We start from the raw sequence: 25,189 nt of genomic DNA, 5'->3' as shown, positions 1-25,189 counted from the left end.
GTCCAGAGGTGGTTGATGGAACCCATCTACTGTGTTTCCCCAAAAATAAGCCCTATCCCAAAAATAAGCCCTAGCTTTTTATGTGTATGCCTAATATAAGCCCTACCCCCAAAATAAGTCCTAGTTTTGGGGTGAGGTGCATGCATAAAAATCAAGTTAGGGCGGCGATGGGGGTGGACCTGCCCCATGCACTCTGCACCTGCTTACCTTAGGACTGCTGTAGCCAAGCCTCCTATGGCTAGCAGCTGCATGCCGCGTGGCGCATCACACTGTTGCCGCTGCTTGCGGCAGGACGCCACGTGGCTCATCACACCAGTAGTGCTGTTCACCCAAAAATAAGACCTGGTGCCTCTTTTGGAGGCAAAAAAAATAAAATAAGGCTGGGTCTTATTCTTGGGGAAACCTGGTGCCTGTTGGCTGCTTGTTTTTAGCCTAATTTTTGCAAAGCTGTCTTCTATCTGACATTCTTCCCCAGAAATTTGAAATACTATAGCAGTACTCTCAATACAAACCTCAATTCTTAAGAGAATGAATACATTTTAAGCTACCACAATAAAAACCGTTAACTTTGAACTTACTTAGGAATATAGTGCTGAAGTCGTTTATATTTGTTTCACATGTAAAAAATGAGTATGAAACTACAAGCAGCAGTGTGTTGTGATGTTCCTGTATTTGTAGCTTTATTTGTGTAAACTTGAGAAAGCATGTGGCACTTTCCATTGCATAAATATTTTTTGCTGAATTGCCTGCCATGTTCTGTAAATAATATTTCATGATGAGAATTTAGAATGTACTGGGTGGAGGGTTACATAACTTCAATGTGAGTTACTAATTTGGTTAATGAACAAAAGCCAATAACACTGCAATGCAGTTTTGTCTTGTTCCTGATCAGCAATATATATAGAGCAATAACGCAAAAGCAAATCTCTTGAAATCAGTGCAAGTTGATCATCTGATTTTCTCCCACTTTACTATTGAAATTCTGTATTATACAGCCCATGCTGTTCAGGAATATTTTGTAGGAAAGGAGGGAATTAAAAGACTGCAAGCCATTAGATCCACATCTGCTAAGTATCTTTTAAGATATAAAATCTGTCACTTCCCTCTTTTTCCTCCAAAATTGGAAATATTATTTACAGATTGTTATATAAAGATGCAACAAATCTGGTCAGAATAGCATGATGATAAGTGTCTAAACTCAAGGGATCTTTGTAAAAGAACCTTGGGATATCTAGTGGAGTGTATTGCCACAACGAATGAAGCATATGTACTGTTTCTCTCCTAGCTCGATTTTTAAAAATGCTACTCCATAAAGAGTTCTTCGCTTGGTATGAAGGCGGGCAATCTTTGGCAGGTCAAAGGCAACATCTAACATTGAAGGGTTAAGAGTTGCCTAATTGGTAAGGATCGATGGATTTTTGAACTTTAGGTTTATTAGGATTCATATGATAGGGTTGTTGTTGTGTTTTTTTTTTGCATATTTTCAACTTTGCAGGAGCCATAAGAGTTTTTGCAAATTCTTATCAGAGGGAATTCAGTGCCCACAGGCTGCTTATCTTTGATTATAGGTGATCCTAGTTCCACCAAAGAAAGAACTATATTTTTTTAAAAAAGATTTATTACTTTTATATACAATAGTTACAGAATACTGTACAAAAAAAAGAGAGTGTCGTTGCACAACAAACAACTTAGGTTTCACATTCAATTTGAATGTCCCTGCAAGTAGTGTCAAAACATCCACTATACCTGCATGGTATAGAAGCAGCAATCCAGTTTTATAGATTTCTCCAGCACAATTATTATTAAAATAATTGGCTAGATTTTTATTAAAAAAAATTCAGACATATTGCACCTGTCCCCCAAAAAAACACTTCCAATGCAGTTAGTTAATGGTACATTCTATATATGAGCCTCGTTCTATATCACATTGCTAGATTTTCTACCAGTTTTTCTTCACCTTGTCTATTCAACAGATAGAATAATGGCCTTCAACAGATGTTTTGGATCCATAACTATGTAGGCTCTGATCCAAAGCTAAATCTGCAAGTGGTACCTTTTTTAATTGAGCTTGCAGATTCTTCATGGCAGCTGTGGAGAAAGAATAGGAAGTACTTAAAAACATGTGAGAAATTGGTATTTATACAATTTATATATTGCAGGGCCTAGTTAATGGTGCAACTGCAATTTAAAGCATTTATAAGGCTCATTAATGACCCACTATGTGCCAAATAGTGACCACTGGTTACACCGTTATTGTGGGAAACAGTTTGTGAGGAAATTAACCAGAGCAGACATTGTGCTCAATCCTGTAGTAATGTGCAGCATGGCTTCAATTTGAATTACAACACCACATGGGTTTAATTTGATTTTCCTCAGTTGATTTGGAAAAATAATCTGCATGTCTAAACTCACCTCCAAATGCATCCAATTCAAGTCCATGTGAAAATATTGGCATAAAATTAAGAGATGTTTTTTCTGCCCACAAGTCTGATTAGTTATGAGTAGATCTTTAAGTGAGATAGATATGGACAGAAACAAAACTTCCAATGTCAAGCTAATTATTCTCAAGGTTTTTTAACACTTAGCGCTGGCTCTTCGGCTTTGAAACGGAGATGAGCACCGGCCCCTAGAGTCGGGGACGACTAGCATGCATGTGCGGGGGAACCTTTACCTTTACCTTTTTAAGCAACCCCTGCAGGCTTCATTACTAGTAAAGGAAATGCCAAATTCTGATTTAGTGTAAGATTTTTTTTTCTTCACTCAGTGATGTGGAACAGATATTTGATTGGCCAGATTGTTCTATCAGTACACCATGAGATATATTATGACTAGGCTAATGGTATTTTTTGCTGTTCAGAAATCAGCCCAACTGGAGTTCAATCATCCAAATAAGTGTGTATAGCACTACAATCTTAAACATTTGTTAATAAAACCCAATTAACTTAGTATATTGCTGACGTCAGTGAGCCAATGTTGCAGCATTCTTATTTAAGGATGCTATGAAAGAGACTTAATAGTTTGTTAGGTTTCTTGTTCACCAAGTTTTCCAAAACTACTGAGCTTGACTTCTGTTTTCATTACTGAATTCTTTAAAACACATTTCTGTTAAATCCTTTTAAATATAGTTTCATCCTTTATCTCATTAAATATAGTTCACAATTATGCGCATATAACCCAGTAATGAAGAAATGGTAATTTAAGCACATCTATCACCACCACCTTAAAAACAATCTACATTTTGGGTTGTAACAAGATTTCTAGATAGTTTACTCTCGCTTCCAACTCAAAACATTCTAAAATATGTTTAAATATTTACAAGATGCAACTACATACATTAAAAAAAATTCAAAGCCAAATGCAAATAGTAGCACAGAAAAATAAACTATAATCTGAAAATAGCAGGTAACGCATCTGCATACTGAGCAGCATGATTGAGATACTTTCTTACCGCATACTGATCAAGAAATAAAGCAGGCTGTTCATACACTGTAGTAAAATATTCACAATTAGCAGGAAGAGGCTAAGGCTTCCTGACAAGTACTGCTAATTAAGAAGAATGGTAAAAGTGTAGCTTACATCATCTACAGCAGGGGTGTTAAACTACCGGTCCATGGGCCAGATGCATCATGGTGAAACCGTGCCCACCCCATTGCCGGCAATGGAAAAAAAGTTGTGATACATTGCGACACGTCACGTGACGTTGCAAGTTTGATACCCCTGATGTACAGAATGACTTTCAACAGGATGTTAAAATAGAGTTGGGAAATCTCCACCAGTTCCCACCAGGAGGGCCACTGATCAGATGGCTGTATATTATAAGCTAAAATTATTTGGAAGAACACAAGCTCCCCTAGGATAAAGTGCAGAAAAATGAAACAAATGGTTTTTTCCCCTCTACATTTACCAGGACAGTCAGTTCTAAATAGAATACAGCGATCAGATTGAGCAATAATCAGAACAGAGAACCCATCCAGACCTTTAATGTGCGTTGAGAGAGGTATGCTGCTGGCCCTAGTCCCACGCCCCCAATGAACATGAAAGGGGCATAACATCTGTGCTTACGAGTCTTCATTATCTGTTCAAAGCCCCATTTCTTCTCTTCCTGTTTGAACATGGAGTGAGTCTGAATAGGAATTTAGCATCAGAGTTGATAAGTTGTAGTAGCCATTTTGAGCTGGCTGCAATACATTGAAACTGACTTCAACTGGTGACCAGTGACTGCACTGGATTTCCTTGGATTTCCTCAATAATGTGCTGGCTGGGGATTGTGGGAATTGAAGTGAAGGCTACACTGGAAAAATCCAGCAAATGTGTCTTGAGCACATGTTCAAAGGGCAAATCCTTTTATTGTCTTGAGTTTTTAGAGTCAACTCAGAGTCTTCCTAAAACATTAAGCTGCTTTTATAAATGAGATTTTTAAAAAGATGCTTTATACAGACGAAAATGTATACTCTTGGTATTCAAATATTCTTTTTTTTTAAAGAAGAAATAATGATGGCATCTCATATGTAACAGGTACAATCTTCCAGTCAATTTAAAAACTCGAAGGCTGTTGGATCACCTGACCAGCTTCACATCCACTTAAATCGCCTCTGATCTGGCCATCCTCTGACCTCATATATGTAAGGAACACTGTAACAGTGGCAAATGTTGCAGCATTAACAGGGAAAGCACGAAGCAAGGTGGATGTAAGACCCTTTGTGAACACCCTTGGCCCTTCATCCCGGTAGCTTTTTCTAACGCAGTCCAGAATGCCCTGGTACCGTACGACTCCTCCAACTCCATCAGCCTGGAGGCGGGACTTAATCACATCCACAGGATAAGTAGAGAGCCAGGAGACTATGCCAGACATGCCTCCTGCCAGAAGCAGTTTGGGAACAATGTAACTATCTTCCGCTTCACACCCCAGATACCTTGTTAGGCAGTCATATGTTAAAAAGTAGAAACCAAAGCTGGGGGTCTCTCTCAGAAATGTGGAAACCATTCCCTTGTTGATGCCTTTTAAGCCCTCCTTTCGATAGATCTTCACCAAGCAGTCCAAAGAGTTTTTGTAGTTTTTGGACTTCAATTTGTATTCCCCTGTTCCTTGCAGCTGCATCCGTGTCTTAGCCAGTTCCATAGGACAGCAGATCACACACTGAATGGCGCCTGCTGCTGAGCCTGCAAGGAACTGATGTAGAGGTGTGTCCCTTCCAAGAGCACGGAGAGCATTCCCTTGAACGCCAAAGACAAGGGCATTAATGAAGGTAAGGCCCATCATAGGCGACCCAATACCTTTATAAAGTCCAAGGGCCTAGATGAAAACAAAGCACATAAATAAATGATGAGCAGGAATTTTAAGACTTTTCTGAAGCAACAAACAATAAAACTCTTAACATTCTGCAATTTTTTATTTTGCACATCAATAGATAGATCTGAATTGTCCTTTAGGCATGGCACTCCTACACCGAGACAAGACAACTTGCCATGCCCAAAAATCACATCCCAAAAGATCTGTTCTTTTTTCAGCAGCAAACAATTGAATATTGGTGTGCAAATGACAAAAATACTCCACAATTCCCAAGTTCATACATTTCAATGTGCAGTTGTTTTCAAAAGTTCTCCTATTTCTTACCCTGTATTACATTTTTTTAACACTTGGCAGCTACTTATTTAATATCAGAATATGAACAAGGCAAATTATCACTAATTCTATCTCCCTACTCTGGATTGTACTCAGGTTCTAACAGAATGGAGAACATTAATGATCAGGAGATGAATCAGCAACAATTACCACCAACTGCTGAGCACATCCCTTTAGGAATCAAATGCACATCTTTCTTTGGCCATGAGGAACCCGAGGATCCTTTTTCTATATGAATTTGGTAGTTTTCATCTTGCAAATGAGGAACCGAGATCAATAGTAAGATAGCAAGAAAAGCAGCAATCTTGTGTGAGCTTTGTTTGGGGGTGTGAATGGAAATAATTCAGCATTTCCCCCAAGCCTTCCAAAACGAGGCAAAGATGGATACTGATGAAATTAAGCATCCTGCCCTAGAACAGTAACACATTCATATGCATGGTCTACAGTAATTACTATGCATATCTCTGGATATACCCTAAACGTGTGCCAGTTGTTCAATATTACTGCAATATTCCCACACATCAATACTTCTGCTTACAAGTAGGTAGGAGTGAATCTGCATTTATCTGCTACCTGCTAGGAGTATCAAGCATCCACACAATTTGGATCATTAAAGTAACCTTAAATATGGATGGAACTATGGAGGAATGGTCTCAATTCATGGCTTTGGATGACAATGAAGACTAGTGCTACTGCTGCTGTTATGGTTTTGTGGCTTGTTGTGGATTTTACTATCCTATACTATGATATTTTCTATACCACTTGTAAATAGCTCCTCCTCCACTTAAGTGCAAACATGCACATTCATTCAGGATGTTACTTACAGATTCTTGCTTTATGATAGACTGGAAACAATGCACAGTCCCACGGTAGAGTGGCTTCTCCACATTTTGAACTTGAAGGCGTACCTATAAAATGTAATTAGAATTTACTGACATGGCAAAAAATCAGCAGATAGTATGATAATACCTTTGGGTGCATACAGATAATGTAGCTATGTACATCTGCAGGCATGATGCCACAGGAAATTAAAGAGAGCAGTTTGTGTTTTGGGAGCCACTCAGATTTATATTATGGTCACTTGCTAGGATGTTAAATTAAGATCTTCAGTAAGGCAAATCCTCACTTGGCTATTCAGTTATTGCTGGTTTAATTAGCACACCTGATATTTCTAAAGAATTAAATGTTGCTCATCTATGGAACCATGAATAGTTAAGCTCAAAATGTATCAGTTGTAAAAGAAAATGTTCCCCAGCCATAGTATTAGATTTTTTTTATAGGACCACAACTGCAAGACTTTTACAAGCTTAGGTTTGCAACTTAGATAAGCCAAAAATCTAAATAATCTTAGTACAATAAATTCCAGTAATCTATACATTAGATTTACAGAGTCAGAAAATCTTGTTTGGAGGAACAATTTGGAACCTGGATATTTTAAAACTATATATGGATCTCAGAGACTAATGATAGTTTAAACCTTAAGAGTATTGCATCTTTAAAGAAAGAATTCCATTTTTGTCCTAATGTCATTTCTTAATAAAAATCAATATAACATTATGCTGGTTCCTAGCTTTTCTTATCTATTTTGTAAAGGTGAGTAGCAATCACATGTTGGCAATTCAAAATACTAAAAAGCATACCAAGAGTGGGCTCAGAAATCATTCCAGCAGCAATACCTAAAACGCGTTAACACAAAGCAGTCATAGCTATATGGGAAAATGAAAAATGGGCACCTAATTTAAGGAAAGGCTGAAACAGAATTCACAATTTAAGAGGCGTTTGCTCGTTAGCACAGGTATACAAACTTTAAGCACAAAAGGGGGACAAAGAAAAACAGCAGAGAACAAATTGCAAAAGTTAGGCTTTTCTTTTTTTTAAAAAAAACACACAGATTATATTTAAAGGCATTACATACCCCACACCCTCCACTCTAGAAACATTTTAAAAACTAAAAAAAAGGGAAGGTACTTTTTGCTTGTTTATAAAAATTTGAACTAATCATAAATGTTGGAATAAATTAAGACCGAGAGAAACAGAATGTTCACCTGGTCTATACTTACTAGGTAACTCTCCCGTGATGAGGCTTATCTGTCATCTACAACAAAGTAACACTTTTGCTGTTAATGAAGACAGCCCCTAGCTCAAAAAGTAAAGTCAGTTAAGTAACAAAGCAATTGTACACATTACATCAACAAAATGGGGCAGGGGTCTCCATTTGAAGAGCTGGCTCAAAAACAGTTCAGCATCTTCCCCATTTTACAAGCCCTACCCTCCCGGTCCCACAAACCCAGCCTGCCTAATCTTTACAACTACTTGAAAGTTATTAAACTTTGCTTTAAATTCCATTACTTTTTTTAAAAAAAATAGCATTCAAGTGAAAATTGTGCCTAGCTACGGTATTCAGCTTCATCAGGAAAAGCCTGTCATATTAGGTAGGGTTAACAAACATTTAATTCTACATAAATGCCATTTCATGAAATCAGCTGTTTTATTTCTGACAGATTAAAATAAAGCAATGATACAATCCTGTCCATATTTTGTTGAAAGCTAATCCCACAGTAGGGTGTGCTTTCAAATAAATATGCATAGAATCTGTCTGCAAAACAGATTCCCCCTACTCGGTGTGAGTAGCCATATCACTGTTCCTTTAAAAACACAATATCAAGCTAAGCATTTAAGATAAATGCTTTGTAGGTATGTATATTTATAGAAGAAATTATGTTTTCACATTGAAATTGTATAAATTATAAAAGTCTCTCAGTGATTTGTGATAAATTAAGTAACTTCCCAAATATGATAGTTTTCTTACAAAGCAAATGTATTGAACATGTTTCCAAGATTGCATATAGCTTGATGCCCACACACAGTTTGAGGGAATTTGATGCAATAATTGTTTTTAAGCTAAGATAGCCAGTGAATATCCACTTAAACATCCCACAGATACCATGTTTGTGATAGGTGAAATATAAATACACCAAAACAATTAAACTGAAATAAATTTCAATTCAAGAGTGCCAACTCATTCCGTGAACCCGTCCATTATAATATATGCAAGATTAAGTGTAACTCCTAAAATGTACTCATTCTGATAGGAAACAATGTGAAAAGAAGTTCAGTGCAATTTAATAGAATGAATTCATAGCAAACATTATTTCTTGATATGAAATAATTAGAAAATGCATTTATAAGCCAACAAGCTACATTTCTCAAGCCTATAATGCTAACTATTCTTTTACCTTTTAAGGTTATTTACAGAGTGTTATTCAGCACATTTTCTCATCAAAAAGGTTATGTAATTCTCATACAAGCTGAAATACTTGGATTTAAGTCAATTTATTTCAATGTATATTCTTAGCATATAGCTTCACCTTGCACGTTCATATTTCAAAATAAGCTCCATATACCGTATTTTAGTGAGGGATTCCCTGAATTAAAAATGCAAACATGTTTGCAGCTCAAAATCCCTGTATTCCCATTATTAGTATCTTATTTCACAGTTCTGTTTTGAACACAATTTGACTTTGGTACAGGCGCAGATATTATCCAAATTCTAATTTTTTCCTTGACTAATAATCTACTATTGAATTCTCCAACAGCAGCCAATATACACCCATGTCTTAAACAAGAAAATAAAAATTGTCATTGAAAACTCACAACATCTTTTCTTGGATGGGAAGAAGCACATTAAATCAGCAAGACTGTTTCATCATGCAGCAAACAGTCATCTGGTCAATATAATTAACAAATTAATTGCTTCAAACGCAAATAAGTGTACCAGATAAAGCAGGATTAAGGAAAGTGCATTTTAAAATTTTATTTTAGCACAAATGTGTTATGTACACTCAAAACTATATCTAGGATTTATTAGATGCCATTGAACTATCATATTAAAAATATGGTTGAAGGCATATATCTCAGAACACTTTTTAAATGCATCAAACAAGGGATGATATAATCTGGAACTCTAAATGTTCCATTTCTGTGGAACGTTTAATGCAATATGGGACATTGTATGTAGTGCTTCAGTATAACTGTAATCTATTGGAAGGTCTCTAGGAGGTGTTTTACTTAGATGGCCTCAAACATCTAGATCCCTTCCCTATTTGTAAGGGCAAGTATTGCCTTCAGTCTAATCACATATTCTAAGAAAGTATGTGAAAAGTAAACCCACCTTAACTGTATCAAATGGATGTCCTACCAGTACACCAGCAGCACCTGAAATAAACAGAGAGGACAATGAGACCAGGACATTGAGACCATTATGTAAAATACAGAATAAGGAATCTGCAAAATAGAAATATTAAATACAGCTTAGTGCAAGAATTTGGGTTAATCCATCTATAGTGGGTGGTGAAATAGATCAGAGATTGAGAGAAAATAAAAATGGATAATCTTAAAATTGCAAGTAAATAAAAAATACATGCTAACACAATAAGACCAATAAAAAATAGCAATAACTAGGGGGGCCAACATTCCCACAATTGTACCAATAGCACAATTGCACTCAGGTCACATATTCTACCTAAGCTAAAGCTTTGGGGAAAAAAACTAGGTCTTCAAGGCCTGTTATAAGGACCACAAGGTCAGGGCTGCTCAAACCTTGGGGGGGGGGGTGTTATTCCCAGGGGGCAGGCAGGCTTTGTGACAGAGAAGGCATAGCTCCTGAGTCCCACCAGATGGCATCTCTTTAAAGATGGCTCCTGGAACACACCCACTCCGTCAGATGTTACTGTGAGAAAGGCAGTCCCTTAAAAACCAGGCTCTATGGCATGAAAGGTTTCATAAGTAAAAAAAAAACAACCAGCACCTTGAGTTGGACCTGAAAGCTTATGGTAACCAGTGCAGCCTGTGCAATGAGGTGCTCCATGGACATACTGAGGCCTGCTTATAAGCTCCTGCCTCATCACAATTGTTGCCAGCTGCAGTTTCCAAGTGGAAGCTTGGAGCAGGTCAAATGAGAGATACTTCACTTTTCATTGTAGCTGACAAAAGGCACATTTTTAAAAAATGTACAGGATATGTTGCCACAGAGTCTGCAAAACCACTACAAGTAGATATCATCCGCCAACAATACAGCTGAAACATGTAAGTCACTGTCCTTACTATATTTCTAGAAGCTACTTCCTGCCCTATCACATAACATCTAATTCATCTAGTATACTAGTATACTCATCTAGTATTCCCAAGCAGGGGAAAAGCCATCTCAAACTCTTAACTAAAGAATTAGGATTTCCCCCCCCACCCCAAGAAATGCTAACCTGGCACAGTATCACTGAGCACAGAAGGCCATGCTTCCAATATCATGCAGTCCACACAATATTTCTCTAATAAGTGCCTACCCCATGCTTTGCTGGAAAATACATACTTATTCCAAGACTTTAAAAAGTCCAGTAAATGCATATTGAAAATACATCAAATGTTTCATCAGCCATAAACCTATCCTCATTGCACATGACAGAAGCTTAGGTTAGAAATTATTGGCTTCTTCAACACAGAACTAAATATTTACTCTCTGGGCAAGCTTAAAATTCCACTCTTTATACGTAGGGTACATCTGTCATTTTAAGGAGAAATGGACTGAAATGGCAGATTGTTTCCTATCCATTTTCCATCTGTGAGAAAGGGGTGGGGAACAATTTCATTCCACATTATCATCAATGTTTCAATGGGGAGGAAATTGCCTGAAGCAATAGGAAATAGAACAGGATCTCAAAGTGAATGGCTCCAATCTTGGAAACCTTTCAAGAGGGCCAAAAGGCCTTTGGCTCCAAGAGAACCAAGGCTCCCTTTAATCTGCTTAGGTTTAAGGCTTCTGCCAGTAGGAACAGCTATGTCTACAGTTTGATCCCAGTTTTGATCTCTGCTCCATCAATGAAACTACTTTTTCAATATGTAAAACTACATAATTTGCATACTTGTAGATTCTATAGATAAATTCTCTGCATGTTCAGCTAGAAGACCTATTTGTTAAATCAGCACAAAAGCTAATATTTCTGTACAGACAAAACTGTACAGAAGTGTTTATTTGCAGAAGTAAATCTACCCAATACTAGAATAATGCAAAAAAGGGACACGGTGGCTCAGTGGGTTAGGATGCTGAGCTTGTAGATCAGAAGGTCGGCAGTTTGGCGGGTCGAATCCTGAGTTCTACGTAACAGAGTGAGCACCTGTTACTCGTCCCAGCTTCTGCCAACCTAGCAGTTCGAAAGCACGTAAAAATGAAAATAGAAAAATAGGGACCACTACGGTGGGAAGGTAACAGCGTTCCATGCGCCTTTGGCGTCTAGTCATGCCGGCCACATGACCACGGAGATGTCCTCGGACAAGCGCTGTCTCTTCGGCTTTGAAATGGAGATGAGCACCGGCCCCTAGAGTCGGAAACGACTAGCACGCATGTGCAGGGGAACCTTTACCTTTACCTTAGAATAATGCAAGAGTGACAAGGAAAAAATAAAAGCGGCTTTATGGTAAATTCAAATGATGGAAAATAGAGAGTATCACCACACCTCTAATACAAATCTTTTTCCAAAAGATTATGAATATCCAATTAAAGATTCAATCCTTTATTCTTATCTTCACAAAATCAGCACTCTGATGCTCTGGGCTAAAACCGTTTTTTGTGGCAAATAAAATCTCCCACACTTCTTATCTGGTGGGGGGGGGAAAATCCCACCCTTTCTCTTTCTGTGAGAGGGAAGAATAGATGTAATAACCTCCTCCTACATTCCTCACCCCTTTATCTTGCTTCTATCTTTTCTTCAGAGGAGCTTATCTTTTCCACCCAAATCTTGACAGCTTGCCTTGTGGGGAAGCAGGACAGATACACCCTGTCTGCAAGGTACTTGTGACTCCAGCATCATGTGATCAGTTCCAACACAGGCTAAAAGGAAGGCAATATCTACAAATCTGGGCTGCTTAGATTACAATAAACGGATACATCTGTATGCATTTATTGTAGGAAATGAGGACAAGTCTTTGGGGTACATATGCCTTGCCAAACCATTTTTAAGTTACATTTAAATGGCTTAAATGCTGGAGCTGAGTATCTAAAGAACATGCTTGTCTATGTAATGACATAGGGAAGTTAGTAACTAAGGGAAGCATTCAATTGGCTAGAGAGGTTACCAGCATCTCTGAATCAATATAATCCAGCCATGGGCTAGAACCAGAAAAAGTCCCAAGTACAAATTCATTTTAAGGCACAAAAATGTCTTTGTCTCTTTCCATCCAACCTACTACTCACAGACTGCTTGCAAGGAAAAATTAAAAGAGTACTATGTACGCCACTTTCAACTTTTGGAGGAAAGACACATGAAAAGCAAATAAACAAATAGCCTGTGCTAGAAATGAAAACAAGGGCAAGTACACTGGAAAATGTTACTTATCATCTCAACAACAAAGCATCTTTGTTTTCATGTTCTGGGACTTAATTAAAACAACTATGAGGAAGTGAAGTTAAATTACTCACAAAAGTATTTTCTGAATGTTTTGAACAAATTCCAAAATTCCTAGGAGTATGTCAAGAGGCTATGACTAAAACCAGAAAGTTGTCAGAAGGAAAAAAAAAACAAACTAGAAGAGTTTTCCTGATTTTTAGTTTTCCACATTCATCCCCACATCTGTAAAATGACCAAGAGAATCTAGCTGGAAAAAGCTGATTTATAATTTGCTATGTACCACGCACGGTTCAGAGTAACATTACCCTCCAGCTTTAGATAAACTGATTACTAGAAGCTCCTTCTCATGTGATTTCACAATGAAAGGGATTGGAAAGATACTGTACTTTGAATCTGTGTGGAGACAGAACAAATAAAAAGAATAGTTTGAAAGGACTGTAAACACTTCTTAACAGGAAAAATGAAGCTTTCTGATTTCTAAAAACATGGTCCCATAATCACAGGAGACAGAAATCTGCTTTGGCAGAAACAACAGGAAGAGATTCAACAACTTTCCCTGTAAGAATTAATTTTTGTCTATTCTTCCCTAGCGGGCATTTATGCTTTATATGTGGAGTTTCCAAGAAATGAAAGTGTATCCCGCATATTCTGAGGGGCAAACAATCATGCAATAAGAGCAATCAGGAGGTGGGGGAAATGAACACTGGACTGCTTTGGCCTTCAAAATATCTCAACTCTTTCTCTTCCCGGTCCACAAATGGAGTCCAGTTACTTGTTTTTAGTTGTAAGACTACATCTAGCATTTCGTTCCATTACACTTAACAGAGTTTTCTTCCTAACAGACCCTTATAGGATTTGGGCCAAATCCTAAAGCAAAGTCAGTTCCCGGCTTGGAAACTTTAAATGGCCGAGGAGAAGAAGATAAAAGAGGAAGAGCCGGTTTCCGCTTTAGCACAATAGCCTCGCCAGGCTGTGGTGGAGAGGTAGCCGGACCCACCCAAAGCCACCCCGTTTCCGAGCAGTCATTCGCCGATCGTGCAGTATGAAAGCCAATCCAGCTCAGACAATGGGGACAATGGGGGTCAACCAGAGAAGCGGCGGCGCCCCTCCCCAGGTGTGCAAATCGAGTACAAAAGTGAGGTAAGAAAATCACCGCTCGCCTGGAGGCTTCGGGTTGTCTCTTCCTCTCCCTTTCTAAGCGGCTGCGCATGAATGGAACACCTTCCGGCCTCCTCCGGGCGGGTGGGCAGCGCATCTTCACTGCAGTGCGCCAAGCCGCGGAGGGAGAGGTGGCCCATCGCCTGCCTACCGCAGCTGCCTCGTGTCCCCCCCCACACCCCCCACACCCCGCCGCCCTGGATCTACGCAAACCGATCACCGTCGTGGCATGAACTATGTCAACCTCGATCCTCCCCATCATCGCTCGGGGCGCCGCTTCTTACCTCCTACGCAGCCTGCGAGGAAATCCAGCGCCATGATCGCTGTGCCCGACGCGTGTTTTCAAGCCTGAAGCGTTTAAAAGGCGCCTTGCTCGGGTTTGTTTGTTTTGTTGTTGTTGTTTGTTGCTCCGAGGATTGTAACGAGTTTCCTTACGGAACAGAGAAGAGGTTCGGCTTCCTCCAAGTCCGAAGGGAGGAAAGAAATCCAGAGGCTCCTTGCGGTGGGAAACTCGTCCTTTCTTTGCCTCCTTGGCCTCCCTTGCGTTCGGACAGCGAGCCAAGGAAATCCAGGGCGCCCTTCGAGCCGGCGCGTTCCTTTCTCGTTTGTCGCCAAACTGGACCGAGTCGTTTCTATTTCTGACGCCAGCAAGAGGAGGGGGGGGGAGACCGAGCCTTATGGGGAAAAGGCAGCCTCCAATAGGAGGCCTCTTGCAAGACAACGCCCTTCCAGTTAAGCCCTCCGCTCCGACCGTTCATTGGGCGATGCGCTGGGCGGCATCTTGCCACTGGAAGGCAGCGGCTGCAAAAGACTCGAAGTGGTGGGGAAGGAGGGAGCGCCGCCTACTAGACCCGGACGAATACCAGCCTCTGCTGTTGTGGCAGCGCATCTGCGCAAGGCTGGGCAGCTGCTGCGGGTTTAAGGCCGCTTTAGGGACGGCGCGCTCGCTCTTACTCAGTGGAAGGTGGGGGGGGGCAGTTACGCGCAACCGAGGCCGCGGGGGCTCCTGCCCAGCGATTCATGTTCGGGGGGATGAGGAAGATTGTTCGCCCTCGAGTTAATGTGGATTGCAAACTGAGAAACCGATCTGGGCAGCCTGAGGACGGAGGCAGGAGAAGTGGGATGTACTGGAAGGCCAAATCTGCCAGTCTGTGCTGGTTATCTCAAAGATAGCTTCAGTGTGGCTTGCTTTCCGTAGACATGCACAACGTTACACCATGAAGCGGGTCGGCGATTTTGGTTTTCAGAGACAAAAGATGGCCCAGGGAGAATGTAATGGTTGTATTCCGGCGGCATACTGAGTCACGAAACATTTTTTTTTTAAAAAAAATAGAGGTTTAGTTTGTAGTCCAGTGTCGTGGGAATCCAGGATTAATTAAATAGACAGTTATTGTTGACCATGGGTATGTCTGTCATGCAGACGTTTGCCTACCATTATTATTCAGTGCTTGTCGCTTGTAAATATTTTCAGAGGGTTAGCTTCGTTAGTCTCACAATAACATTTGTTATTGTCTACTAGTATTACTCGTTGCTCATCACTTGAGATGTATGCCGCCTGTTAATATTTTAGGAGGGAGGCCTTGTTAGTCTCACAAAAAACCCTCAACAGGTAGTTTTTTAACCTTGACAACTTTAAGATGGGTGGTCTTCAACTCCCAGAATTCTCCATGCTAAGTGGAGAATTCTGGGAATTGAAGTCCACCCATTTTAAAGTTGCCAAGGTTGAAAAATACTAGGTTAACTTATAAGGCAACAATTCATTGTATATCCTTTTATAGAACACAATTCCATGAAAGAAGAATTAGATACCATGCACAGTTACTGAGAAATGGAGTAGCATAAGCTAAGAACTAATGGCTGGGCATACTGAAGATACCGTTTCAGAATCATACAAACTACACTTCAGAGTGAATCCAAAGAGTGAAAATAGTACATTTGTATGAAATGCTCAACTGTACAATCTGGCTCACTCCATGAGTAAGTGTATCCAGTGACCTGATGCCAAATGACCTAGCAAACCAAGGATAGTTTTGATTTGCTTGGAAGCAGCTGTCTTGGCTGGTATCCCAGCTGCTTTTGCAATGGTTGGCAAGCTTTCCTTGCCTTTTTTTTAAAAAAAAGAAGCCAATTGTAAAAACAACGAATGCCCCTCTGTGGGTAGCCTGGTGGGCATTAGGGTCATCAGGAATAGCACGTTACACAGCAGCTCCTCTGTCCATTTTTCATCCTTGTTTTGCCCCAAAGTGACTGCATGAAAAAAGCTGGAGAAGAAAGCAATCTTGTTTTATAGTTGCTCTCTAGACTCATGAATCCAGAGGCCAGAACACTGTTGATTTTAAAGTAATTTTCCATTTATGATGAAGTTGAAAGGAGTAGATCTATAAGATAGCTTGCTAAAAACTGCCCTTTATATTAATCATACTTTTACCTGGCTTTTACCTTTGCATCCAGAAATAATCTAACAAGATAATTTATATATGACTATACTCAGGGCTTTTTTTGTCATAGAACGCCCAGAATGGAGTTCTGGCATGTTTTTTGGATGGAAACTTGTAGGGTAGGCAAGACGGGTTGTATGACGTGTGTGAGTTCCTGCACCTTTTTTAAAAAAAACAAAAAAAGCACTGACTATGCTATTGACTTCTGACAGTTGCTTCTTGTGTCTTTTCCAAATAAACTTGTTTAGTTATGTCATGTAAATCACAAGATGCCTTTTTTTTCTTTGACAAAGAAATATTTGTATTAATCTGTGAAATTTAAATTTAATCCCTTATTTTATTCCAGAATTGTTCATGGTGGAGCTTTCTCTATATATCTTTTCATATGATTTGTGCCTGTTTTGCTGCATGAAATGAAAATGAATACCCCCCAAGTACAATATCTTATGACATTCTTTTCAAAAGCACTGATAATTTCTGAAAGCAATGGGAGAGACCAGGCAAAGCTCTGCTCTCCAGCAAGAAGTTAAATATTGCTTTTCTCAGTAGTATGTAAAATATCCATTAGGGGTTACCATTGAAATCCCTCTTAAAATATACATTCATCTCAATGTAGTATACATTTAATTATTTTGATTGTACATTTATTTCCTCTATGTGGTCATGGTTACCAGTTGTCTTCCGGGTGAGATTCAAGGTACTAGTAATGGTGTTTAAAGCCCTACATGGCAGGGGTCCGGAGTACCTTAGGGAACACCTGCTGCCGGCATCAACTTCCCTCCGCCCTGTGCGTTCCCACAGAGAGGGCCTCCTCAGGGTGCCACCGGTCAGAGAATGTCGACTGGTGGCCCCCAGGGGGAGATCCTTCTCTGTGGGCGCCCCAGAGCTATGGAACCAGTTACCGGTTGAGCTCCGGACGGCGCCTGATCTTCGCTCCTTTCGCCGCGATCTAAAAACATACTTGTTCGAGCAAGCCGGCCTGGCCTGAGGGGGGATTGGTGGGGTTTTTTATTATTTTTATTGGGGTTTTTATTATGTATTAACTGTATTTTTTAATTGGGCATGTATTTAATTACTTTTTAACTTTTGTAACTCTGTGTTTTATTCTTGCCCTGTACACCGCCCTGAGTCCTTCGGGAGAAGGGCGGTATAGAAATATTAATAAATTAAATTAAAATGATAATCAACACAGTTTTATAATTTACGTAGGCTGGTAACCTGTGTAGGAACTGTAACATCTGTGTTATATACTGATGGCATAATAATTTTGACACCTTATTTTGTACCAGTCTCAGCTTCTGAATCATCTCCAAACGTTGCTTGCATGGAACATGTTATGATAGTCTAATAGCTGGTGTTTGGGGTGTGAGTAATTGTTATTATGGTATCCTGGTCAAGATAGGATCATGCACTCACCCACCCAACCTCACCCCCTACCGGGACTTCCACCTGCAATTCCTGGAATAGTCAAGGGTTAAGGAGGATTTTTAAAATATAGAAATGTTATTAAATGTTGTTTTAAATGTTATGATAAAAACTAACAAAACCTAATATTGAATAAGGAACACAGAAAAAGAAACAAGACAAAGGTGGGAAAAAAAAGATAAAAAGAAATAGAAGCAGCTTCTGATTTTCTTTTCAGGAAATACAAGAGTAATTACAAAATTATCTCTTACCCTATAGTTCCAGAAAAGTTCACTTTTTTCTATTATCTATTTTTCCCCTAATTATTAAAACCATGTGTCGCAAGTGCATTTTTTTTCCGGTTTCATGCAAAAAATCTGTAAGGTTTTTCGAATCAAGCATAAATGTAAATGTATTTTCTTTCATCAAGGAATTTAATTTAGTCATCTCTGGAAGTTCCATCATCTTCACCAACTATTTCTTTGTTGCAGGTAACAATGAGCTTTTCCTCTTTTGAGCATATAATAATTTTGCTGCAATTGTCATATACAATATAAAGATAAAGTCCAATGCCTTTTTCTAACCGTCTATCCAGACCCAAAAGAAATGCCTCTGGTCTAAATTGTATTCAGTTGTCTTTAAAATCTCCTGAATTAGTAGTAGTCACATTTTTTTGGGTTTTTTTACACATCCACCTGATACAATAAAACATTCCTTCATATTGTTCATATTTCCAACATAAATTTAAAATACCTTGATGCATTCTAGACAATTTCTCTAGTGACAAATATCAACAGTGCTTCATTTTATAAAATTCTTTCAAAAATAATGTTCTTTCAAAAATATTTTTTTCCTTTTTGTATTTTAAAATGTATTTTAAAACTTTTCAATAAAAAATAAATAAATTTCAGTCCTCTCAACTACATATTTTCCCATTGACCCATTTGTGTATTATAAGCACAGTTATTTTACCCCATTTTATCATGCATTCTTTCACTTGTTTTTCTGATCAGGTTTCAGCAAAAGTTTACACATTGTAGCAATAATGTTCTTCAGTATTTGTACACAATTCTGTTACATTGTCAAAAGCACAAAATGTTTTATCCACTTTAAACCTAATAATTACATATAGGAATATGACTGGCAAGTATATTCTTCCATCATCAATTCTTCCCTTGAGTTTATTTTAGATTCCTCTTGAGAAAGTTTTAGAATATGACAAGTTAGCTGTTTATGTTTACTTATCATTTCTCGTATATAAAATGCTTCTTGTGCTGAAAGCTACCAGTGTTTTGGGGCACAGTCTAGATTTGCATTTATTTAATTTCTCAATGGCACACCTGATGAAATTGCAAGTCATAAAGTAACTTTTTCTGATGTGACTTCATTAAGAATAACTACCAGAATATTGTTATTAGACTTCTGAGATGTTCATTAACAAACAACTATTCCATCTTGCCCCATTCAAATCTTTACCGCCTTCTGGCACTAATTCAAGATGATCATTTATAGCTCAGTATTTTCTATATGTTGATGAATATTCCTCCTAAACCAATGGATGACTTTTCTCAGAGGTTGCATATAAATAATGAATAACATAAAGGAAATGATCATGCCAAGAAGACAAGAGCTCAGTCACTGCTCCTTCATAAACCCTAACTGGAACCATTCACTTAGATGGGAGTGAATGTACCAAAGAACAATCCCACAGCTTTCCATTGTTGTGAAGGGGTCCAGAATGCTCCTTGGTCAATAATATTGAACACCATTAAGAAGTTTAATAGGGCCAAGAAGGGCCACTTTTGCAACCTGAGCCCAAATATAAATCATCTATAGTGCAACCAGTGTTCCATGAGCAGGCCTGACCCAAATTATATGGGAAATAACTGAGGGGGAAAATAGCCAGATCCACGGTGATCTTTCTCAGGAGATAGCACAAATGAAACTATGTCCTTTCTAATGAAGTGCTAATAACCTCCTACATCTATTTTAAATGCTGTCAAAGAGCCAGGAAAGGCATGGATCAAATCCATGAGTAAATACCATTCTGACTACCGGGGATCTTATTCACTTTCTCAAGCCTGACAAAAGAATCCCAGATAACTCCACAAGGTATTTCTTCATTCATCAACCTAGACTGTCCAACTGGCATCCAAGCCAGAGCACATTTCAAAAATATGAGCTGCTGCGGATGAACGTAAAGAAAACCTGTGTTATCTATATTTTGTGAAATAGTCTAGTAACAAAAACAGGAAGCTGGATTAGATGAATGTTCCATCTGATTTGATAAAGTTAATTCTTGCATTATGCCTGGTGGCCATTCCTCATTTTTTTTGCCTCTGTCTGGTCAGTGGAGCAATCACTTCTTAGTGATTCATTTACATCTCTTCCAGCAGCTAAGAGCACTGATCTTGTGGATTTGAGCTGAAATTAGTTACATTTTTTTTCCTAATAATACAATACTTACAACTCTTTCTATGGGGTGGTGATGGGAAGACATGCACATGGTGTATCAACCCAGATTGCCAAGATATCAATGGACCATGGAGTACAGACACAAACTTGACGCAGTAGGTCAGAGATGCTTGTAGGGGACATTGGACACAAGCTCTCAAATGACTCTTAGGTGGAATCTTAGGAGGAACATATATAATGAGACACCTCTATTCATACTTGGCAGGAGGTACAGAATCACATGGACCAAATGAGAAGTAACCTTGTTAATCACTCACTTAAAATGGTTAAGTGTTAACTAGACAAAGCTATTGGTTAATTGCATTTTGATACTCTTCTTTCTCAGCTCACCTTCTGATTTGAGGCATGACTCCCAGGGCAATTGTATTACACTGAATTGTCTACATACATTGGGCACCTTCCAAGAGGCTAGGAAAATTTCTCACAACCAAACGAGAACTGCAACATCCATAATTGCATGCATTTAATTGGGGGTTTAACAAAACTGGAGGGCATCAGGTTGGAATAGACTGGCTTGAGGCAATTTGTCTTTTAAAGCAAAGTATCTGAATTAGTTGCCTATTTAACAATCCACTGTGAGAATCAAGCCACTATGGTTTATAAATGCAGTTTATAATACAGCATATTGTGTGAATCCATCCAACTTGCTTAGACAATAAACCATAATTGCAAACAATGAGTTAATGCAGTAATCACCAAATCAAGTACATTAATCTGTTCATTTAGTCTAGTACTGGCTTGACTGAATGAGTATTTCTCAGAAAAAAGGGCTTTCTAAGCCTTATTACTGAAATAACTGATGTAGCAATTTGGATCCCATGCACTCAGAGAACTCTAAACATGTGCCCAACAGAAGCTCTCCAACAGATTATATCTCTTCCCCCTCCCCCTCAGGTGGATGAGAACTGTTTACTTAGGGCCATCTCATCTGAATACCAGACTGAATTGTATCTCTTCTCTGGTGAGGCAACAGATTCAGAAAGTCAAGAAGCAGGATTCACTTTTTAATTTTAAAGACTTAAAAACTAAAAGACTCTGGTCTGGTTCAGATCAGAGTTAACACTTTGGTTTGCAGGGCAAAAGGCACGAGAAGAGAGGTCTCTGTCCTCTGCAACAACTGCAGCTGGCTGCTATGACGTTATGAATTGCCCATGTTCCAGGGACAGTTTCCAAATTCTGGTGATATATCTCTTTCAATTCATCTTCAGAGAGAAGTGCAGAAAGCTGGTGCTGCTGACTTCAGCACCTATTGCTCAAACTCACACGTCCTTCCAGAGTTCTCGTTTCTGAAAAAAAAGATTTTTCTTCAAACATTTTTTCCTGGATAAGCAAACACAGCAGACTTGGTGCAGATGGATTTCGTTGCTGGAGCTATTGGAGGTAATAAATAATATGGTGGTATTTGATGAAGAGAGACCATTGTTATTTCTCTGATATCATGGGCATATTCTAGCACTAGAGCTAGAGTTTTGGGACATCCAGGAGTGAGAACTTAACCAGGCAAGAAGTTAACTGAGGATAGTAGCAGATTTGGGATCAGTGTCAATAGTCCTTCTACATTTGATTCTTTAATATGATTACTGTATGTATTTCCTTTCTATCCTTGTAGTCCATCCTTGTTTCCAACACAATCATACATTACTTCATACGTTGCTCTTTGTTTTAGTTTTTCACCTTTCTTTTTGAGGATCTAATCTACTCCATCTGATATTTATTTTTTTGGTTTCCCCTCTTAGCCCAGTTACTCTTTTAAATGTATTTTAATTCACAATTCTATTCTTACTGAATTGTGCAAAATACCTCAACATATTTCTTTTCAGTGATTGCTCACTTTTTATTTTGTCCACAATAATTTAAAACCCACTTCCCCTTCCCCTTCCCTCCCTATTAAACAATTTTTTTCTCACTGTGCTCCATTTATTTTTGTTTATTTTAATATTTATTTATTTATTTATTTATTTATTTTATTTATTTATTTATTAGTTTTTATAAACCGCCCTTCTCCCGAGGGACTCGGGGCGGTGTACAGAGGAAGGAAGGTATACAGACCGAACAATAAAATAATAAGAAACACTAATGAACACAAACTGGGACCCCAATTAACGTTATCATGCCAGGCCAGCCTGCTGGAACAGGAAAGTTTTTAAGTCGCGACGGAAGGTACGGAGGTCAGGGGCCATCCGGATTTCGGTTGGTAAGGTGTTCCAGAGGGCTGGCGCACCCACTGAGAATGCCCTCCCCCTGGGGGCCACCAGCCGACATTCCTTGAGCGGTGCCACCCTGAGGAGGCCCTCTCTGTGGGAGCGCACAGGACGGTGGGGTGCTGACATCGGCAGAAGGTGCTCCCGTAGGTAGTCCGGACCCATGCCATGTAGGGCTTTGAATGTCATTGTTAGCACCTTGAACTTCACACGGAAGGCAACCGGAAGCCAGTGCAGCGCACGGAGGAGAGGTGTGATATGGGAGTATCGGGAGGCTCCCAAGAGTGTCCGTGCCGCCGCACTTTGCACCAGTTGAAGCTTCCGAGTGGATCTCAAGGGCAGCCCCATGTAGAGAGCGTTACAATAGTCTAGGCGAGATGTCACAAGGGCATGGGTGACTGTACGTAAGGAATCCAGGTCCAGATAAGGCCGTAGTTGGCGAACTAGTCGAACCCGGGAGAAGGCCCCCTTGGTCACAGCTCCAATGTGGTCTTCCAGGGAGAGCTGCGAGTCTAGGAGGACACCCAGGTTGCGGGCCCTATCAACAGGGGGAAGTAACTTGTCCCCAATGTTAAGCAGTGGGACGTTCTGAATCTCCTGGCTTGCCGGTACGTACAGCCATTCAGTCTTGTCCGAGTTCAGTTGAAGCCTGTTTCTCCCCATCCATTCCCGGACCGCTTTCAGGCAGCGGGACATCACGTCTAGGGCATCACTGATATTGTTAGGAGTTGAGATAAAAAGCTGGGTGTCATCAGCATACTGATGGTACCCTACTCCAAAACTGCGAATGATCTCACCCAGCGGTTTCATGTAGATGTTGAACAGGAGAGGCGAGAGGACCGACCCCTGAGGGACTCCGCAAGCGAGAGGCCTCGGGGTCGACCTCTGTCCCCCTGTCAGCACCGACTGCGAACGACCCTGGAGAAAGGAGGAGAACCAACGCAGAACCGTGCCTCCCACTCCCAGTCCCCTGAGGCGTCGCAGCAAGATACCATGGTCGATGGTATCGAAAGCCGCCGAGAGGTCTAATAAGACTAGGACAGAGGAATGGCCCCTGTCCCGGGCTCTCCAGAGATCATTCATCAGAGCGACCAATGCCGTCTCCGTGCTGTAGCCCGGCCTGAAACCCGATTGGTACGGGTCTAGATAAACCGCTTCATCCAGGATCTGAGGAAGTTGGTGCGCCACCACGCTCTCAACAACCTTCGCAAGGAAGCGAAGATTGGAGACTGGACGAAAGTTATTCAAAGAGGATGGGTCCAAGGTGGGCTTCTTGAGGAGAGGTCTCACCACCGCCTCCTTCAAGGCGGTGGGGAAGTGACCCTCACTCAGAGAAGCAGAGATGACCGCTAGGAACCAGCCTCGTGTCGCCTCTCGAGCTGCATAGGCCAGCCAGGAAGGGCACGGGTCCAGTAAGCATGTGGAGGAGCTCAACCTTCTCATAATCCTGTCCACTTCCTTAGGAGTTACAGGATCAAATTCTTCCCAGATGACGTCGACAAGACTGTCCATGTCTTGTTCTTCCATCTCAGCCCAGTTGGAGTCCAGACCAGTTCGAATCCGAGCGATTTTATCCAGCAGATATTGACCAAATTCCTCGGCTCGACCCTGCAAGGGTTCCTCCCTCACCTCTTGGTTTAATAGGGAGCGAGTCACCCTGAACAAGGCAGCCGGGCGATTATCTGCGGACGCGATGAGGGTGGAAAAGTAGTTGGATTTTGCCACCCTTATCGCAGCGAGATAAGACCTGGTGAGGATTCTTAGTCGCAATCGGTCGGATTCGGATCGACTGGACCTCCAACGGCTCTCTAGGCCCCGTCTCCGACGCTTCATCTCCCGGAGCTCCTCGGTGAACCATGGGGCTCGCTGGGATCTGCGCCGGGTCAGAGGCCGCAAGGGTACAACTCGGTCCAGAGCCTCCGTGGCTGCCTTTTCCCAGGCTTCCACTAAGGCTTCCGCCGAGCTGTGAGCAGGGGGTGCATGCGAGTCCCTAAGCGCTGCCTGGAACTTATCAGGGTCCATTAGGCGCCTAGGGAGGTACCATCTGACTGGCACCGTGCACCCACGGTGGGGGGTGGCAAGGGGGAAGTCTAGCCGCAGGAGGTGGTCCATGACAGGGGCGTAATAGTTGTGGCACCCCCACCGACATCATCACGCCACCGTCCAGACAAGAACACCAAGTCTGGGTTGTGGCCTCTCTCATGAGTCGGCCCAGAAATTATTTGCAACAGGTCCATGGCCGTCATGGAAGCCATGAACTCCCGAGCCAGTTCGGACGATCCTCCCAGGGACGGTAGATTAAAGTCGCCCAAGACCATGAGTCTTGGGAATTCAACCACCAACCCTGAGAGGACATCGAGTAGCTCGGGTAGGGCCGCCGCTGCACGATTAGGTGGTAGGTACGCCAGCAGCAGACCCAACTGCGCCCCTGGGCCGAATCTCAGTAGGAGAGACTCACACCCGACCATCTGAGGGACGGTGGTCTCTCGCGGG

The 25,189-nt window shown here is 40.7% G+C and overlaps 1 protein-coding gene across 1 annotated transcript; it reads right to left on the bottom strand.

Annotated features, from left to right (window-relative positions):
• Nucleotides 1–1,600: 1,600 nt before the first annotated feature.
• On the bottom strand, nucleotides 1,601–14,813 carry SLC25A29 (solute carrier family 25 member 29). The gene is made up of 5 exons (XM_081313704.1): nucleotides 14,463–14,813; nucleotides 9,795–9,838; nucleotides 6,448–6,531; nucleotides 3,977–5,293; nucleotides 1,601–2,088 (listed from the first exon to the last, which is right to left on the bottom strand). Exons 1-4 carry the CDS (start codon nucleotides 14,494–14,496, stop codon nucleotides 4,535–4,537), a joined length of 921 nt encoding a protein of 306 aa, XP_081169830.1. The 5' UTR covers nucleotides 14,497–14,813; the 3' UTR covers nucleotides 1,601–2,088; nucleotides 3,977–4,534.
• Nucleotides 14,814–25,189: the final 10,376 nt, after the last annotated feature.

The sequence above is a fragment of the Vipera berus genome (genome assembly GCF_964194415.1).
Source record: "Vipera berus genome assembly, chromosome: 1".
NCBI lineage: Eukaryota > Metazoa > Chordata > Lepidosauria > Squamata > Viperidae > Vipera > Vipera berus.
Note: the sequence above shows the minus strand (reverse complement) of the source record. Positions and strands in the feature narration are given on the sequence as shown.

Excerpts from the sequence above, each read along its gene's own strand:
- SLC25A29 (XM_081313704.1), bottom strand. The coding sequence starts at position 14,496 with ATGGCGCTGGATTTCCTCGCAGGCTGCGTAGGAG. Across the intron at positions 6,532-9,794 it reads ATCCATTTGATACAGTTAAG|GTACGCCTTCAAGTTCAAAA; the intron begins GTGGGTTTACTT and ends TACATTTTATAG. Across the intron at positions 5,294-6,447 it reads CTATCATAAAGCAAGAATCT|GCCCTTGGACTTTATAAAGG; the intron begins GTAAGTAACATC and ends GTTTTCATCTAG.